Genomic DNA, 21,559 nt, shown 5'->3' with positions numbered 1-21,559 from the left:
TCTTGGAGAAAGAGAGATCTATTTAGTCTTGTCAGTTTCATGAACTTCCTGAAGTTATTTGAAGTGTCTGCCTTCCTGCTCAAGGCACTTCCTTGCATGATGGATGTTTTAGTCTCACAGGACTCTGTTACAGAGTATCTCATGAGCTCCCATCTGAAACTGAGGTTTTATAAGCAATTGATAGTTAATGGAGGAAGACGATTCTGTTTTCTTAAGGGTTGACCCCTGTTAGGTCCACCATATCCCAGTGTACCACATCTAAGGAAGACAATTCTGTTTTCTTAAGGGTTGACCCCTGTTAGGTCCACCATATCCCAGTGTACCACATCTAATCCAGGAGTGTAAAAGAATAAAGAATTGAGTTTGATGAATCATTTTTAAAGTGAATTGGGTAGAAAGGTGGAAGTAATACTTGGAGAATTGAGAAAGGAGTAAAAGTGAATAGTTGAATATAATCAAAATATGTGTATGAAATTCTCGGATAATTAGTAATATAATGAATTATTATGAATAAATATAAAAAATCAAATAAGAACATAGATTAAAACGTGAACAAAAATGATCTAATTTTTGTCTAGTAAAGCTTTTCTTCTTTTTCTTCAGTTTTGTGTAGCTAGTTGTTTTTATTGCTCATGTGATAAATATTTTATACTGTTTTGTACTTTTAATATTTTATGGCATTTCTGCATCTAGAAAGCTCTATATATTTTATCTTTTAAAATTTATTATTATTAAGTGTTTTTATGATTTGAAGGAGAGCACATGTATATTGAGGCATATATCTGGAAATCAGAGACAAGTATGTGGAGTGTGTTCTGTTACACTTTACATGGGTCCAAAAGATTGAATAAAGGTTTGGGTTTACATGACAAATGCCTTTAAACACTGAGTCATCTCTCCTTCTCTTCTTTACTATTTACTTCCTCTTTGTTCTTTGTAGGGTTGGCCTTTTATTTTCTTCATTTTATTATTTAACAATATTTTTATTTTTATTATACTGTACTGGTTTCATATTTACAAATGTCATCACCCCATTTCTCTTTAACATATATTTACTATACAAATTATAGGTTTCATTATGAGAGTTTAAAAAACTTCCCCTAGACCCCAGCAACACAAACATTGATAGAAACAATAAATGGGACCTCCTGAAACTGAAAAGCTTCTGTAAAGCAAAGGACACGGTCAACAAGACAAAATGAGAGCCTACAGAATGGGAAAAGATCTTCACTAACCCCATATCAGACAGAGGCCTGATCTCCAAAATATACAAAGAACTCAAGAAATTGGTCATCAAAAGAACAAATAATCCAATAAAAAATGGAGTGCAGACTAAAACAGAGAACTCTCAACAGAGGAATCTAAAATGGCCATAAGACACTTAAGGAAATTTTTGACATCCTTAGTCATCAGAGAAATGCAAATCAAAACAACTCTGAGATTCCATCTTACACCTGTAAGAAAGGCCAAGATCAAAAACACTGATGACAACTTATGCTGGAGACATTGTGATGTAAAAGAAACACTTGCTGGTGGGAATGCAAGCTGGTACAGCTCCTTTGGATGTCAGTGTGATGATTTCTCAGAAAATTAGGAAACAACCTTCCTCAAGATCCAGTAATACCACTTTTGGGTATATATCCAAAGGACGCTCAATCATGCCACAAGGACATGTGCTCAACTATTTTCATAGCAGCATTGTGTGTCATAGCCAGAACCTGGAAACAACCTAAATGCCCCTCAACCCAAGGATGGATAAGGAAAATGTGGTGCATTTACACAATGGAGTACTATACAGCAGAAAAAAAGACAATGTCTTGAATTTTGCAGGAAAATGGATGGAGCTAGAAAACATCGTTTTGAGTGAGGTAACCCAGACACAGAAAGACAATTGTCACATGTACTCACCCATAAGTTGTTTTTAAACATAAAGCAAAGAAAATCAGTCTATAAATCACAATCTCAGAGAACTTGGACAACAATGAGTAGACTAAGAGAGACTTATATAGATCTAATCTACATGGGTAGTAGAAAAAGACAAGATCTCCTAAGTAAATTGAGAGCATGGGAAACTTGAGAGAGGGTTGAAGGGGAGGGGAGAGGCAGGGAGGGGAGCAGAGAAGAATATAGATCTCAATAAGAATCAACAAAATAAAAAAATTCCCTTAAATTTAAAATGTCCATTATTCTTGCAAAATTATTCTATGTATTCATTTAAAAACAGTCAGATTTTATTCATGTATCACAATAAATATCCTTTTAAAAGTATCATACATAGATTGTGTACATTTAATTTCATGATGTTTCCCGCTGTCTTCAAGAAATAAGTCAGTTATTTTGAAGATCCTGGGTGCTGATAAAAAGTTTTGGCCTATGTTCTCTTTGTTTTCTTGTAGAAATAAAACCTCTGACTTTCTCAGAGTCAAGAGACGTGTCACATGTTCACTGGGTAAAATATTTAGAATATTTTACTAATTTTAAATGGAAAACTTTCAAAAGTATATGTTGTAAATATATGTGCATGCGTGTGTGTGAGAGAGAGATGTTTTAAAGTTTTATAGTATCATACTTAATTCATTTGAATAATATTTGGTATTTATTTACCTCCCAGTAACTTAAAGAACGGAATACAAAAACCATATTCATTTGAGCCATTTGATCTAAGTTCACAGCCTCCTTAGCAGAAAGTTTAGAAAAATAACCCACTTCTCCATAAAGGAGATTATATTCACACTTGCTGATATTTGGACCAGAATTATATAGGTCAACCGATGCCACCTTGTAGAGAATTTAGAAAAATACAAGAGGGAAACTTTACAAGGATAGGTTTCAGAAATTGCAGTATTAGTCACAGATATGCCTTTGTGGGCACAAAATACAAAGGATAATATAAAAAAGCATAGTGTATTGATAATGTTAAATGTAGATATCTTTGTTCAGATAGTTTTCTTTCAGTAGATACACCTGAAATTTTACTATGATATGCAATTTTACGATCCTAAAAGAGTACAATTTAAGGCAATGTGAAGAATGAGATGCCTACAACAGATCCAATGACAGGGTAGGTATCAAAGCTCCCAGTGTGCTCTGAAACCAGTACCATCAGCTCTTGGTGTCTTCTGGAAATTTCAGAGTCTTAGACCTCCACCTGGAGTCACTGAATTACAATTCTGAAACCCAGATGTAGCTCGCATTGCTTAACTCATGCTATGGGCACTGAAGAGTCAATAAATCTGTAACTTTTTTGCCTTCACTGAGTGACTTCTATAGCCCACAGTCACTGAGAGAAGAGAAGAATATCAGGTCTATGTATACCTATAAACCATCTAGAATAGTAGGCATTCGGCAGTTATATCTTTATTATTATGAACCCTCAACTCAAACAACATACCTTAGTCGTCATGGTAGCAGTTCTTTGTTATATGAGCGTGGGGTAGAGTCAAGAAAATTGTTAGTATAAGTTCAGTCTGGTCTGTCTGGTCTACATAGCAGGCCTCTGGTCAATTTAAACAATATGCTTAAGAGTTCCCAAAAAGAAAGAGGAGGAAGAAGAGAAAGAAGAAGAGGGAGGGAAGGAATGGAGGGGGAGGGAAGAAAGGAAGATAAGAAGGTTGATTGGTTGCAGTAACCAACTAACTGAGTGAAATCAAACACTGACCACTTGGTAGTTTGGTCCTCTAAGGAAGAGCTAGCTCTTACTTGTTTTGGCCAGTCCCTAGAATGTGTCTCCTGTCTCTCCAAAAGCCTATGTTCATGGCAGTGTAGTCTGCATCCTAAATTGCAGAGCAATTCTCTATTTGTGCTATACGAAGGTGACACCATTTGGCCTAGTCCTGAGTGGCCAAATGATGCCACAAATAGCCAAAAGAGAAGCTGTTCTTGGAAACACACAACTTGAGAGAGACCTGTATGAGTGACTACTTTTGCCAATTATACTGCTCATGAGACCAGGTTCCTGATTGCCAATGCTGATGAGGAGATCCAACACAATAAATTCTTAAATACACTTTTATAAAAAAACTCAGAGAAACTCAATGTAAAGTAGAAAGATTTTTCTGATTTTACTCAAATTTTTTCTGAGCATTTCATTATCACAAATGTAACACCAAGAATTTACTTCTAATCAGCAGAAAGTGTGTATGTGTTTACAATGAATGAACGTCTAAGAAAAACCATTTGTTTAAAACAATAAGGAAAAATGTGTCAAAATTTGCTCTCATACACTAAAATCACCTCTCATTTTAAATAAAATATTACATATTCTTAAGAAGAAAGGCTCTTTCAATTTCTAACTACTTCATCAAAGTATTACAAGAAAAATAGTACTTGAGTGTCATTAAGACTGCATTCATCACTGCTGGGATTATCAGAGGGAAGGATTCAGTATGCATAGCTGAAAGGGAATTTAAAAAATATACATGGTACAACACAATTGTAATAATGATGCCCAATACTTCTAAAAGGAGTATCTTAGGCCAGAATAAAAGACTGAAATTTCCAATATATGGTTTGCCATTTCAACAACTCTTCTGCTGACAGAAATTTATTGTGTACTAATATCTAGCTACATGGTAGTATCTATGAGATACTACTAACAAATTTCTAAGATGCTATTTTATTTTCTTGCTTACTTGTAAGCAATTTTTGGCAACAGTATGATGTCTGTGGGCTTTAATGTGGAGTGAAATTTTAAATAAATAATATGTGAATAAAATAAAAATACATTTAAAATATATTTTAGTCTAAGTCTGCTTGTGAGAAGACAATGCAAAACCTTGCCACCAGAAGCTTACAAAGTTAGATAAAAGCTAAACATGGCCTTCAGTGAATGGAAATGTTGCATCCATGTGTGCTTATGACACCTCTCTTGCTTTGTTCCTCCCATGAGTCATTTTTAATTATCTCAATTGTAGGCATTTATTGACATAAATGCTTCATAAAAATTAAAGATTTATAAAAGTTTTATCATAATTTCAGACAATAGTAAACCATTAAATGATAATTAATAAGCAAATATCTAAGTTGTGCTATTGAAATTCAAAGAAGATGGCTAAATCCTATCTTCTTCTAGAGGTTCCTTTAGTATTGCGCATTAAGGACCACTCAAAATGCTACTTAATCGTATGTCAACAAACAACAATAATGATACTACTTTCCAAGAACATTTCATAAACTATTTCTAAGTAACAAATAGAAATCATTTTAAATAAATCTGTCATCATATAATTGATAATCTATCATCCATCATATATGGAACTTATATATAGTGAGTTTCTACCATATGATGGAACTTATATATAGTGAGTGTCTACCTTTAAGAAAAAGCAAATCACTTTTGGGTGTTTGAGATTAGATTGACTTTCAAATCAGCTCCCAGTATGAATTTCTTTTATTTATTTATTTATTTATTTATTTTTATTGTGAATATATGTGGACAGCTATGTGTGAAAAAATTTCACATGGGGTAGAAATGCCTGTAGAAGCTAGAAAAAGGGCATTAGCTCTCATGAAGCAGGTGTTACAGGAGTCTGTATGATGAGCAGCATGAATGGACTCAGTTCTTTCATATGTGCAAAATGTGCTTGTAACCATGGAGTCATCTCTCAGGCTCCTGAATTAATTTTTTTATCATCTATTGCCTCTCCTTTTTCTAACAATGATTTAATATTTTAGATACAAGTATAACTTGAAAGAGAATTATTTGTTTACATTCTATGCAAACATGATTTATTTTTCACTCTAATCAGCAATGATACCTGGAATAACTGTTATAAAACACAGAAATTACTTTGTTCTTTTATCCTGGCTATATTCAGTGCCAAAGCAATTGCCAAAGGTAAATAGGTAGAACCTGAGAGTAAACTATACACAGACATAGGGCAGAGATGTCATCTTAAATTTATGATTTTCTTACAAAGCACCTGTGTAGGTAATGAAAGATTATGATAGCTGACCTACTAGAAACACAGTATTCCAATGTTAAAGTAGCTGTAAGGTATTTGGTATTTTACTCATGTACTTGAAATAGAAGATAAGGCTTCCAGCCTTCATCTAACCACATAAACCAGCAACCACAGACTGAAACATAAGCACCCATACTGTGAATTCTACAGAACTTCTTTTACACATAAAATTTGTGATAAATTTGAGACTGTTTCGAAGAGTCACAACAATCATTTTGAAAAATCAGCGGTATAAAATAACTAATTATTTCAAATAATTTACCACTCCTTATTCTGTTAAGTACTGGAGTGAAAGTTCTATATGTGGGTTTGGATTTAACAATAAAGGTTTTAATAAGAAAGAGGAACAGAATCTTGGCACTTCCATATCAGTAATAATGATAAATTTTAAAGTACTAAAAGAAGTAAAATAACAGTCATAGAAAGAATTGGTCAATCAATTTCAAACCTTGTAGCCAGACCAAAAATATATCATAACTTCAATACTATGTGAATAAACTGGCTGTTTCAGTGTTTGAACTCATCTTATTTTAGACCACTGCTTTGTACCTTGTGTTGTTCTCTTATTCCTTGCATAGAACCTTCCATTGGATTTTCCTCTCTGGTGTAATTTCATTTTCTCTCTTGATCTTACCCTCTCTCCACTGCTGGACTTTTGTTAGACATGTCTCTTCAGGATTTGTTACCAGAATACTGGAAGCAATCCAATTTCTTTAGGGTTATCAGTTGGACATTTGAAGTCTAAACTAAATGAAAGTATGGCCTATATATCATGGTCATTTACTGTGAAATAGTGTCATGAATTTCAGAGATCAAATCTGTTATCATAACCACTGCTGAGAATTTCTTCATATAGGGAAATGACTTCAGGGATACAAACAAGTTAAAATTCAAATAATTTGTGGGAAGCATATAATAAAATAACTGAAACCATGGTCAAGTCAGTCAGATGATTTACTTAGCAAATATGTCATAATATATGATCAATGAAGGGCCGTAAAACAGTATTTCTGAAAGGGACACGAAAAGTCAGTGGCAGAGTACTATTTTTAATTAAGCCATTTTTATATTTTGTACTTTTAAAGATTGTCATGACTTTCTATATTAAACTTAATATGACATATTTAATATCACCATGAGATATCTGAAAAGCCATTTAAGAAGAAATAAAAGCTTCAATTCAGTTGATTTGAATTTCTCTTTGTGTGCACTTCACGAAATAGCTAAGAAAATACACTCCTTTGGTAGACAACACAAACATATCATATATACATTCCTTTATATTACCTGTATGTACGTGTAGTAACAAGTAGATTTTTCAGTATTTATTTTCAGTAATTTGTCTATTAAGAAACACTGCATTGAGAGTTTATCCTGTCTTCCTTTATCATTGTCATTCTTTGTTATTGGCAGATATCTGAATGACATCTTCCCATTTGCTTTCCTAGAATACTATAATGACACGGTCCTTCCAGTTATATATCGGGCAAATATAAACTTCATAAGAGGACATATAAAATCATCTGAGATTTAAGACTCACAGACTTTTCAGTTTCATGCATCATAGACTATAGTATAGAAAACAATGTACCAACTTGATATTCTCACTGTCAAAGAGAATAGTTTTTCTCTCTGTTCCTTTGATCACACTACATTTTCACAACTTCCTTTGTACATTCTGATGCATTATAAGAAAATACCAGCCCAAGCTTCTTTAAATAGAAGGAAGTTATTTATACAAATTATTCTAGAGAAAATGAGGTTTTCAAGGTTTGTTAGTTTACTACTTCTCTTTTGTATGAGTACAAAGGAAAACTTTCCAGAGATTAAAAAGTAATTAGAACTTGGTCACATACTTCCTAAGTCAATTATTCATAATGAAAGAAGGGTCATTCAACACTTTGAAGATATATTTCAGTATAACTTTATCAAATGATGTGGGTATTTTATGACATGAAAATGAAAGCTAGTATTAAGAGCTCAATATTAATGCTTATTTGCATAGACTGAAAAAAACACACCTGTGTTTTAATAAAATGTATTAATATTTTACTACATAGGACATGAGGTGTTACTCCATCTAACTCAGAACACAACTGAATACTATTTTGGCATTTTGTGCTGTATGAATGCAGTCCCCTTGGACACTGCAACCTGTGACTGTAATAATATACATTGTTTTGTTATAGAACAGATAAAAGCTATCAAGATACCACATCCAAAAAGGCAAAAGTGGAAAAGGCCATAAAGTCAATTAATATGACTTCATAATTTCATTGCACATATCAGCCTCAAAGCCTCATTGAGAAAGAAGTTTTCCTGCTTGCACCATGAGATATCCCAAGCATCTGGTATCAGAGATGAACCCATTGTTCTTGTTTCTTAGTATTTATCCCAGATGGGTACTACATGTTTATCCATTTTGGAGGTATCAAATCTTCAAGAATATATTTCAATTGGTAATAAATTGAGGAATTCAACTGTTGTCATAGAAATGAATATTCTAGGTTCTTGTCTAGGATAGTATACTGATTTCAAAGTAGTTATAACCTCAATAGACTACTAATGTATTTGCTTTGGTATAGTTACTTGGCTATAATCTAAATCAAAATATTGTATTTATGAATATTTGAGTGTGAAAATATTTAGATTCCATGGCAAGTATTTTTGTGTAATAACTACTCTCTAGTTAACACATTAATGGCTAGGAACTAGGATAAACCAAACCTTATAAATGGCTCAATCCTCTAAGCTACATTATGGGAGCTTCTTTAAGGAAAATTATTGTTCAGTAAGACATCATCTAGGGACAGTGTTTTGAAATACATAAAACTCAAAACAGTTTTCTAAAATAGATTAATTATGTTAGAATTTCAGGGAATGGTAATATAGTCTAGTTAATTTTTTAAAAAGCAAAATACATACAAAGCAAACTTACTCTTCTAACTATACTTATTTTAAAGGTAGGTATATTTACCTGTTTCCTATTCTAATATTCTAATAATCACCACACCATTCTACATACCAATATCAGGCATTAACTTCGGAGTATAGTGTATTTTTCATAATATGAAGAACCAAATTACCAGTCTTTCATTTTATGCAGCAATGAATGTGAGAAAAAAGCAACTATTATAAAAACTCTCTTTTATTTATTAATAGCACCTGAGAGACTTAAAAATGTCTCTTTCTTGAAAATTCTTAACAATGGCTACAAAAATAACTGATGTATTTTAATGTTCTGTTATTTTTGTAGCAAGTCCTAAAGACTCCCCTGATGTAGGATTTCCCTCTGTATGCTGTGATTACCATTAATGAATAAAGAAACTGCTTTGGACCTATAGAAAAGCAGAACTTAGGTAGGTAGGTAAACTGTAACTGAATGCTGGGAGAAAGAAGGGCGGAGTCAGAGAGAAGCTATGGAGCTTCCAGAGTCAGACATGCTGAAACTTTGCTAATAAGCCACTGCCACATGGAAATACATAGATTAAAAGAAATGGGTTAAATTAATATGTAAGTGTTATCAAATAAAAGCTAGAGCTAATGGGCTAAGCAGTGACTTAATTAAGAGTTTCTGTGTGATTGTTTTGGGTCTAAGATAGCCAACCAACAAGCAGCCTCCCACTACACTCCCCTTCGATTTTAAATGTCCTATAATATAACTCGACACTGTACTGAATGTTCCTGGTTTTCTACTCGAGGATGATAGATTCTTTCAGCATTTTAATGCTATAGGTCACAAAGTACCAATTCCAGCAATTTGATTTGCTACTCAATTTCTCAATGGTGTACAAATTAGAGACCAGAGAAACTATATCTGGGTAAATTAGGAGCAGAGGATCTAAATGTATGGGTAATTTATTAGCAGATTTCGGGGTCTCAGACAGAATCTAGAGGGGATACGGTCCAACTCAGATGGTGCTGTAGAAACTGGGCTCTAAGAAAGTGGTATTACTAGTGCCATAAGCACACATTCCTCGTGTGTAAACTGGTCGTATGTTTTGTAGTTCCAAATGTTTCCCTCCTAACACCCTCAATCGCATCTCTCCAGTTATGCTTTTCTGACATATGCTTTTCTACTTAGAATAATGTATATGGAGAATGTTTTATGTGAATCAGTGATGGTCCATGGTCCAGGTTGAACTCATTATGTTATAATATTGGACTATTTCCTCACAACTTAAACTTGCAATCCCGTCTTTTCCACCAGGGTGGAATTTCAGTGGCATCTCACTATGCCAGGCTAAGTTATCATAAAATCACACAGTTTACAATAAATTCAAACATTATCCATGATAAAGTGAATACATGTGAGGTCCTTACAATATATTATAAAACCAAGACCTTTAAAGCAAAACTCAAACTATCTTCTTCTCTAGATGTACGTCCTCAAATAAGCATCTAATTTACTAATGAAGAACATGGAGGCATTCAGGAACACAGAGAAGTGGATTCAGGAAAGATATTAAAATATCCTAAAATAATGCCAACTCGTACTTCTGTGCTACCTAGTGCTAACATTACTCAAGTCAGAGAAGTTGTTTTTAAATTCACGTTTTTTATAAACCAAATTTCACAACACTTATGTATAAAAGAAAGAGATGAATACTAAGAACTATAACCATTGTCTGTTTCCCCCTTTCACATATGGTCTGAGAATATTGCCCAAACTCTCTTGGAATCACCTATATAGCCAAGAGTGGCCTTAAATTCACCATATTCCTAACTCAGTCTCCTGAGTGTTAGTCTTACAGGGACGAGCCACTCTACCCACTTTAATCATTGTATAATAATTGTCCCTCATCAAATGACTACATAATTAAAAATAAGACAATAGATATAAATTATTAATCACTGTGAGTAAAACATCCTTGTTTCAATTAAATTAAGCATTATAGAATGACAGTCTCAACCAGACATGATGATGAATTTTTTAACTGAAATTTATGTCCTGGTAATGCAAAAAAATGCATGGGCAGCCCATATATGACAGTTCTATTGAACTTGTCTGTATTGGGTTTCATAGTCTAAGTGAATGAGGACAACTGACCAGGTCTCTTCCTCAGTGGCCCAATGATTAAGAGCATTGCCTGTTCTTCCAAAGGTCCTGATTTCAATTCCCAGCAACCACATGGTGGTTCACAACCATCTGTAATGAGATCAGGTGCCCTCTTAAAGAAGAGACTTGGTCATTTGTCCTCATCAAGTTAGACCATGAAACCCAATATGGACAAGTTCAACAGAACCTCCATATATGGGCTGGCCATGTATGCTTCAGCATTGCCAGGGCATAAATTTTATTTCACTCATTCAAATGATTGCGAAAACCGGTGAAAAATGATGATACATGCCTTTAAGGCAAGCACTTGGGAGGCAGTGGCAGGCAGATCTCTGTAAATTTGAGGCCAGCATGGTATTCGTAGTGAGTTCCAGGACAACCAGATTTGTTACACTAGAATGCAGTTCAATGTATATTTTAATGCAGGTCAACTATACAACAATCAAATGTGTTCACAGAAAATAAGAACTGCATTTTTTATACAAGTCTACTAGCTTCACAAAAGAAGCTAAATAAAAAAGTCTCTCAAGATAGGAAAGAATATTTAATCTTTTTTTAAATAATAGTTGGGTCCAAAAATTATGGCAGCAATACCTTTATGTTTGGTTTAATTTCACTGACTCTCTTAGTTTTCAAAAGAAGTCTAACAATAGAGTTAAAGCCCAATAAGTCACAGAGAAACTTTTAAAAGGCATATAGAAGCCTTAGGCAAAATGCACTTGCTGCCTAATACACTAATACACTAAGCAAGGGTGGCATGGCAAATTTAAACTTCTACAAAAAGAATTATAGCACTGATATCAGCTTCCTAAAACCTGGAGTTATGAAATATATACTTACAATGTAAAATAAAAGAATGGATTAGATTATTTTACAAAGTGGATTACATAAAACAATGCATTACTTTATGGAAATGTATGCAAAAGAATGAAGGCATGTTGAAGAGCATTTTACAAGGTTGAAAGGTATCACTAGAGTGTATATTTCAATGCAGGGCAACTCTGCAACAATCAAATGGTCTCACAGGGAACATGAATCGTAATTTTTGATATAAGTCAAGAAGACAGTTTATAAACACGTTTGTGTGAAACTGTGAAACTTTTCTTTTCTTTCCAGGCCTATTTTCTCATAAAGCTGGAGTTCTGTATTTGCAGAAAGGTGATGTTGGGTGGCTCCAGACATGCAAAGAAAGCATAATTTTCAAATGCTCTCAAAATCTGTACAGAAATGTTTAAATGTCTTCAGGAAATACATAGATATGAAAGCCCTTCAGAATTAGTATAACAATGTTTGCCAAAAGAGTTTGCTTACAGATATAATTCAAACAATAATGCGACTACACTGATAACTCTAGGCTTAGTAAAAACTGATTATAATAAGTTTATTATAAATCTGTGATTATCTTAGGAATGAGGCCATGACCATAATTACATCTATGTGGTATTTCAGTAGTGGAATAAAAGGAAGAAAATTTGTTTGAATTCTGAGGGCAATAGATTTTCAAACAATATATTTTATCATATCCACGACTGCTAATCTAAAAGAGATAAGATCTATATGCTTTTGTAAACTATGTGTAATCTGAGGACATAAATTATATTTTGTGGTACAGTCATATATCAAGATTTCCAAATACAAAATATGGGTGGATTCCTTGCCAGCCTCGTACATCACCCTTAAAAAAACAATAATCGATCTTGAGGAGAACTTGCCTTATTTGGGAATTGACAGATGACAGATGAAGGAACAAACAATGAAAGTAAGCAAACTGAAGACGTGTGCAGACATTTCTAGAGGATGTGTTTATTCCTCCCACTCGCACAAATTACTTGTCTAATACTGCAATAAGTAAACTGAGCATCTCTGTAGGAAATAGAATGTAAGAATCACCCCAAAATGTATGGAAATTGAAAAACTGTGGAAGACAGGTGTCACCCAGTAGACTGCATGTTAGATCTTACTATAGGCAAATTTGTCCATTTAGAGCACAGTCCTTTGTCATTACTGTGTTTAAATGTCTATTGTGGTAAGAGTTAGCGCTCCAATTATTTGGTACTTAGAAGTGTTTTATCTTGTTAAGAATTTTATTTCACTTCACTTAGCTAAATTTTAACTCTGAATTCTAATGAGTTCTATAGTATTGTAGTATATTCATAAAATACCTAATCAGATGAAATATGCTCTCTGAGCAAGTGTATGAAACAAACATTTTACTTATTTGTACTAAGAAAAATATATCTATTCTTTTAAAATATGGTATTATTAATCATATGTACAATCTAGTACAGATCTTAAAAGCGTATTCATCTTGATTACCTGAAGCTTGATGCCAATAGATTTATTAATTTATATTTCCATTCCACATTTAGTCTTTAGTTATTAATACTGCAGCCTTTGAATCTATACATTTTGCTCCTTTAGATACTGTTTGTGCATGAAGTCATGGTTTCATTGCCCTTAATTTCCTGGTTTATTTCTTTCAGCATAATGTCCCTATGGTAAACCATGTTACCACTTAAAACATGTCTTTTCTCGCCAAGAGAAGAAATGTCATCATCTTTTTGTTAATAGTACAGGGCCCTTTCCTTCTATCCAGTGTTCGTCCCTGGACTATTATGCTAGAAAACTAGTCTACAGTATTCTTTAAAGATTGAAAGAGAATAGCAGGGTAGTTTATATTTCAGGGTTGGGATAATGGATGTTCTAAAGATTGGATTGTTAGTCAAGACTTTCAGGGACTTTCCTTCTTTTTTTTTGTCTTCATCGTTTCTTTTTAAATTTGAAATGTACCTTTTGTTAAGATTGCTGTCCTCTCACTGCTAAAACTAAGCACAATTGCATTGCTCCTCATCTTTCCTAGAATTGAGTGCAAGGTGAACTGTTTAGTCACTCCGGTAAACCAGCAGGACTTGATAAGTGCTGGATAACCAACAATGGCAACCTTCCTGTGAGAGAGGCTAAAGAATAAATTCACAAAGTTGGAGAAAATCTCCTTTATAAGGTCACAGCACATCACCCTGTTGTATATAGGTGACATTATTTATTTACTGGTTCATTAATTGGATGGATATTTATGTTTTGTTCCATATCACATCCACAACAAATAGTACCTTAGTAAACATAACTATCCCTTTGAGATCATGATCTCAATTTCTTTAGAGAATATCCAAGAATTGAAATTCTATATCACATGCCTTTTCTATTATTAATTGTGGAGGAATTTTTATCTTGTGCTATATAGTGGTTATACAAATTTATATTTCTATCAGTAATGACTAAATTATTTGCCCCTTCTCATTATTCTCTTTAGCACACATTGCAGAGAGAACAAAACATGTCTTGTAGAAACCCTTTAAACTTCACAGAGCAGGTCTCAAACTGTATCTTATCATACTGTGAATTCATAGAATTAAGGTTCTTTTCTTTTGCCATTCTCTCAGAATCAGAGATATGGGGATCAAAAAATATTCATTGGCTTAATAGGTGAAAGGTACATGGGTTCTGAAGTCTCTTTAGTGTACCCTAGTTTTAATATGAATGCACAGACACATTTATTCTGATTAGATTTTACACCGTGGCAAAGAGAAATTTTCTTCTGCTTATAAAGTATTATTAATCTACTTTGAATTAAATATTGATCATGACTCAGTCAGAATCAGTAACCTACCAGATTCCACATTTATTCTTCTTGTTTAAATATCATTTTCAGAACTTTGGGATAGGACATTAGCACCCTTTTTTTCCAAATTGTAATCTTATTCTTTAATACTGTATTGCACAAATCATTTCCTCCTACTCTCCAATTACACATCTCTGATTGATACTTGTGTTTATTCTTTCTTACTTTCCCCCTGGAATAATTAATCATCTCTCAGCAATCATTTGCCTGTACACTCAGAGACCAGCTTATATAGATTCTACAGATCCATACAAAAATATGTCAGATAGTATTAAAATGGGAATGAAGTGCCTTAATGGAGTAAAAACTTGAAAATTCAAATGCAAATTTAACTTGTAGTATAAAGAAAAACAAACAATTTTGTGTGACTAAGTATTAATAAAAACACATTTTAAAGAAATCTTTTTATTTTATTTTTATTTCATGTGCTGTTTGTCTGTATGAGCATATTGGATCCCCTGGAACTAAAGTTGCAGACATTTGTGAGCTGCCATGCTTGTGCTTGGAGTTGAACCCATGTCCTCTGGATGAACAGCCAGTGCTCTTAACCACTCATCCATTCCCCCATCCCTTTATAACAACATAATTAAATAAATTTTGGGGTGTTATATTATAGCATATCTCACTGTTTCCTTTGAAAATCTAGTATGCCTTTTAAAACAATATTTTAACTTAAGAGCTTTCATTTAATGTCTATAATATTATATCCTTAAGAAAAATTTCTTAATGACACAATAAATATAAAAGATTGTGTGTCTCAAATATTATGAAGTTAGGAAAAATATCCAGTATGGATTTTACAAGTAAGTTACGTTTAGCGTTATCTACAAATATTTTGGAATAATTTGTATTTACTATTGATAAGGAAATTATAGAATAATCTGTTGATTTTAAAAATAAACAGTTATATTTTTGCTTTCATATTTAAATATACTAAGTTCTGGTCCTTTGTTTACAGACACTATATACATAGAATGCTATAGAACAACTTTACTTTGTTCACAGAAATATGCAACTATATTATAAGTTATTTTTAATGTTGTATTACCAAAGTGGAATCCTTTTTATATATGAGGCTCTTTTTACAATACTAGCCAACCTTCTCAGCAAGAGACATATAGAAGTATATATCTTCCTTATACACATATTTTTTGTTTAATAATGTTTTGCATGACAGATATCAAATAGTTCTTTTAAATGGAAATTTTCAGAATGTTAAAAATAATGTCAAACATATTAATTTTAGGTTTTAGTCTGGAAATTATTACCTTATAAAGATTGTCTCAAAAAAAACCTTGCGCTTTTGTCAGCCGAATGACTCAGGGTAGCACTTTTGAGTTGCTATAACAAACAAACCAAAACCCTAGATGCTTGATTTAATCAATGTTTATATGTCACTTATTCCCAGTTCAATACAGATGTTTCTGGACGAGCTATTCTACTGGACAGTTCCATCCAAAAAAGAAAAAGAAAAATCCAGGCTTCAGGTTCCCACTGTCTTGTAATTCTCTTTTGGAGAACTTCATTTCCAGACACTGAGTGAGATCATGGAAGATCGTATGATTCATGGCCAAATCAACAATAAGATTCTTTTCTACTATTTCTCAGTGCCAGTTACATTGCTACAGCATAACTGAGAAGGGCTGGAGGATTTAACTTTTCCATGTGAATAGGAAAATTAAAGCAGTATTTCTCAGCAATTAGACAGGGTTTGCCATATAAGCCATGCAGCAGAGGATTCTTAGATGGAGTTGGGAACTTTATACTGAGTGAAAAACCCAGACCCAGAGAGGTAGTGTGGAAAATATTTGCCTACATAATCAGAAAACTTATTGAACTTCAAGTGATATAAAATGAAGATATCCACAGGTATCTACACATCAGAATGCAAAAGACAATCTTTGAAGCAGCAAGAAGAAAGTACCTCATTGTGTAGAAAAGATAAGAGATAATCTTGTGTAACAAAAAACTTTATTTGGAACTATAGTAGACAGAAGACAGGGGGAGGGGGACAGAGAGAAGGACAAAGAGAGCGTGCATGCTGGAAATGCCTAAGCAGAAAATGTCAGCCAAGAACTGTAAATTTAACAAACCGTATCTTCAAAATATTCTGGAAATAAAGCAACCCTAGATAATGACTGAGAAAACTTGTCATCCATGAAGTTAATCTACCAAAAATAGCCTGTTTTTCAACTGAAAAGACAGTGTGCAGTAATTTGCTTTTATCTGACAAAATAAAGTACAGCAGCAGAGATAATTATATAGTTAACTATAAAATAATATGAATATGGATTTTAGCTTTTGTAACCACAAAAAGGAAAACAAGTTACACAATAACAGGTGGGAAGCCACAGAGTTGACCCAATTTGCTGTTGACCCAGATCTTTATTCATTTTGCTCAGGGGTTGTTTGCACCCTGCATGTAGTAATGTTTCAAAGGGAATAAAACAGATTTCTCATTTGCATCCATAAACAACAGAGACCATTAATAAAGTACAGTTTAGTAAAACTCTAGCTAAAAACATATAAGTATAGGTAAAATATCTACAGGGAGACAAGGGATTAACATGATGTTTTTTGAGAACTGTCAGTTAACTTGTTACTGAAGCATGACCTTGATAGTTTGGCCTCTGGAGTTACAGGACTGGAGGGTAGGTAACAATCCTAGTCTTTGATAACTATTATAGAAGAAAATCATTGAGAAAGGGTTAAGAAAGTTGATAGTACACCTATCATCTTTCAATCATGAACAGGTCACATAATTGTCTTACTAAAAATTTACACAGACTACAAACGTGAGATCTTACTTCACAACTATGACAAAATGAGATGACCAGTGAGTGACATTTTGTTATTTGTCTAAGGAGAAAATTAGCAAGATCATCTAGTCATGTATAAAATGGCAAAGGTCATCTCTCTTGTTTAAACCAAGTATCTGCTACATCTGTTTTTTTATAGATTTACCTTTGCTGTAATCAACCACTACATAAAATACAAGGCAACAGGTTGTTTCCTTATATCATTCAAACTATACCAAATCCATATATCCTTGGATAAATTTTCTCTGGTCATGTTAGCAAAATAGATACATTGTAAGAGAAAAGAAGGAAACAAGGACTTTTAAACACAATAGAATAAACACACATGAACTCACATAGATAGTGGCAGCATAAACAGGGCCTGCACTGGGAATAATGGACGTCCTATGCTGAGAGGAGAAGTGTGAGTGGACACAAACCAGAATCCCTAACACAGCTATCTCCAATTGATAACCACCTGCAAATGAAAAACTAGTTCTCTCTAACAGAGTCTCAGTGGGGATATAAAACTCTTTTAAAGGCATACCCCATGGCCAGCAGTAGACGGCATGACAAAATCATTTCAGTGCCACGTTCCAAAGTTCCTTGTCTGATGTTTGGCCAGGCAATTTTTTTATTTTTTTCAAAAATTACACGCCCGCTGGATTTACATTATGGCTTCCAGTTTTATGTTTTTAAGGGATTCCTGCATTATGAATATTTGTGTCTCTGCTATATATGTATATATGTGTTTCTTGGGCTCTTTTAGGCTCTTCTCTTTGTTGTGTTCTATTTTGGTGATTTTACTTGTTTTTTTATTTAATATTCTTTAAATTCCTATTCTCAAAGGAAAGAGGAAGGATGTGGACTCAGATTAAAAAGGAGGTAGAGAGGATCTTGGAGGAGTTTGGGGATGGGAAATAATAACCGGAATATATTACATGAAAATAATCTATTTTCAATAAAAGAAAAATAGAGGAAAGAAACATATGAAAGTTTATCAAATTCTAAAAATAAATGCATAAATGTTTAATAATATTTGATACTTATCTGATGAAGTATATTTTTCTTGATTCTACATTTTTATGAAAAATATTTAGGACTTGAGCTTTCAATCATTCATTATTTTTTTCTTCTGAATATTACCTTTAATATTCTCTATGATCTTTTTACTTATAACATGAATTGTAATACTTGGACAGAAATTTGCTTTTATTTTTACTACAGTATTTGACTGTGTGAAAGACGCTTATTTGAGTTTATAATAAATTTAAACAATGCAACAACAACAAGAAATAATAACTAATGGTTGTATGCTCACCCCTTAATGGGACATTTATACTGCTTCTCATTCCAAGACTCAGAGAACATTTTGGGAGACAGGAGAAAAAGAACTAAGGAGGTGACTTATAGGGAAAAGTGTAATGAAAAATTTAGGCTATTGGTAAATGTCAGACAACAAGTAATCACCTATTCATGAACTCACCAGCCTCCAACTGACCATTCCAAAGCTACAGCCATGAAGATGACAGTGCGTAAATGTAATGGTTCATAAAATAAAAGACATAAATGTGGCAAAGAGTCTGGTATTCTGAGTGGAATATTGTCAGGGATTAGAAGAGGATGTGAACTTGTATGGGACGTGAGTAATTGCAATGTATTATGCATGTGTATTAAACTGTGAAACATAAATTGCGTTTAAAACGACAATTTTAAAGAAACAAATTTTGGGTGAATAGTGTCTCAGTACTTGCATCCTATGTACAAAGCCCACGTTTCCATCCCCAACACCATATCCCATGCACAAACTTATATACAAAGAGAAAATTAAAGTTCATTTTTCACATGTAAAGATTCTCCTTTCATTAAAACCAGTCATGCATTATTTTTCTGAAAGGATCTTACTTTTTTAAAGCTGCTAACTCTCTTAAAATAAAACATAAAATTCTTAGAGCGTAGAAATATAAATATATTCTGGAATATCGTAATGTTTCCTTATAAATTTTGGAAAAATATAGTTCTTATCATAATTCTCCCTAGGGACTAATGAATCAAGTAAATAACATCACATAAGCCTTGTGAAATCATTCATAAAATAAATGAACTATAGAATAAATTTTAGAAGATGAATAGCGTGCACACCTACAATTTAATCTTTATACTATACCATTTATTTAAATATGTATGGAGCTGCCAGGTGGCAAAGGAAATTCTAATACAAGCTTGAAAGAAACACATTCCTGGTTTGATGATTAATTTTAGGTATGAATTTGACTGAGCTAAGGAATTTTCAGATATATGGGAAGAAGTCTTTCCATGTATTTATATAAGGATGTCTCTAAAAGTGATTAGTATCTGAATGAAAAGACTGAGAAAGGAAGGCTCATAGTCAGGAGTATTAACAGCTAAAATTCAATTATCCAATATATGAGTAGAGCTACAAAGACATATGAAGGGCGAATTCTCTCTGCTGCACACACACAAACACAGACACACACACACACACACACACACACACACACATTTTCTGATCTTTGGTCCCACAGACTGGGACCAAAACCACTTTTGCCAACAGCTTCCCTAATTCTCAGGCCTCAGTCTTTGGAATGAACAAGAATGAATTGCTGGTTCCACCTGAACACCTTCCCAGAGAATCTTCTTTACATATATAAATATGCAGTTGGTTCTGTTTTTCTAGTGAACTCTGAATGCTAGTAATATATGAAATCTTTATTTACATAAAAGAACCATATGTATTCATGTATACCAGCAATGCTGTTAGTGAATGGAAAAGTATGTCATATATAAAGTGAAAGAAATGTTATTTTAGTTGGTAGTTAGTATGTGATATTAAGTCATCTTTAACTCCCAGGGAATTGTATTTGAATGGCAAGGAAGGGAAAAAATTAACAAATACTCTTTCAAAACCATGCCTTTTAAAAACAGATGCTTGAAATTAGATTATATTTTCATTTTAAATGAGATTATAGCAAGGACAGCCTGCATATTCTCCAGGAGAAGTTTAAACACTCAAAATTTGAGTTCCAAGCATTCTGTCACATTGAGTTTGTGTAAGAAAATCATTCACCTATGTTAATGTCTAGAAATATTTCCTATTTTATTATGTAATTAGTATGTGACATTCGCTAGTTTTAATGTATGAAGAATGACTTTCATGGCTTAACCACTATTCATTTCTGCTTATATTCAATTCTATTATTTAATTTGTGATGAAATCATTATTCTTTTAATACTAGAACCCTAAAGTATATAAAAAACTTAAGTATTGCAAATATAGGTGTTTGTATGTGCATGCATGTATATGCATGTGTTTTACATGCAGTTGTCCAAGTATGTGCATGTATCTATGCATGTGTGTATTCTTATATGCATTTGTATATGCTGTACATATGTGTGTTTGATCTTTTGAACATTAAGTATTGCTTATATTTGACTTTATTCAAAATCATAAAAGAAACACCTTAAATATGAAAATAAAACATCCTTGTAAAATCAGGACTGCTACATTTACCATACCTTGTGAATTATCAAGATTACTAATTTCAAATTATTCTTTTAAAAAATGAATAATATAATCTTAAAGTAACAAATCTGAATCAGAATAATATAAGGGGCATCTCTCTGTCTGTCTATCGCCTGTCTTGTATATCTCTTACCTCTGTTACATATATCCACACTCACTTTATATTTTGTCAGTTAAAAACCCCTACCCTTTCCAAAACTCCATATATTACACAACAGTTATATGGCATTTTTGCATTTACCAAGAATATCCTTATCTTCGATAATCGTCATCTCAACTTCTCCTCCAGTAATTATTGTACATGTGAAAGGATCTTGAAGAAGAATGCTGATCTCACCAAAGGATTGCTTCTCCCTAAGTTTACCCATATACACAAGCTTTTTAACTTTTTTCTGCAAAAGATACAGACAATAGAGTTTTAATAAAATTATTCATGCAACCAATATTGTCAGGAACTTAGTTCTTTAAATCATCTAGCTAATAGATATTAGAAATAAAGTTTATTAAAATCAGAGA

General features: G+C 33.0%; 1 protein-coding gene across 2 annotated transcripts in view; it reads right to left on the bottom strand.

Annotated features, from left to right (window-relative positions):
• Cnbd1 (cyclic nucleotide binding domain containing 1) overlaps positions 1–21,559 on the bottom strand; it is a 249,320-nt gene that overhangs the window by 41,076 nt on the left and 186,685 nt on the right. Inside the window, exon 10 of one of the 2 annotated variants that reach the window (XM_075968028.1) lies at positions 21,279–21,435. In XM_075968028.1, the coding sequence (XP_075824143.1) occupies positions 21,279–21,435 (157 nt within the window). The remainder of the gene's footprint in view (positions 1–21,278; positions 21,436–21,559) is intronic. The other variant, XM_075968029.1, reaches the window with a different exon arrangement.

This window comes from Microtus pennsylvanicus, chromosome 3 (assembly GCF_037038515.1).
Source record: "Microtus pennsylvanicus isolate mMicPen1 chromosome 3, mMicPen1.hap1, whole genome shotgun sequence".
NCBI classification, from domain to species: domain Eukaryota; kingdom Metazoa; phylum Chordata; class Mammalia; order Rodentia; family Cricetidae; genus Microtus; species Microtus pennsylvanicus.
Note: the sequence above shows the minus strand (reverse complement) of the source record. Positions and strands in the feature narration are given on the sequence as shown.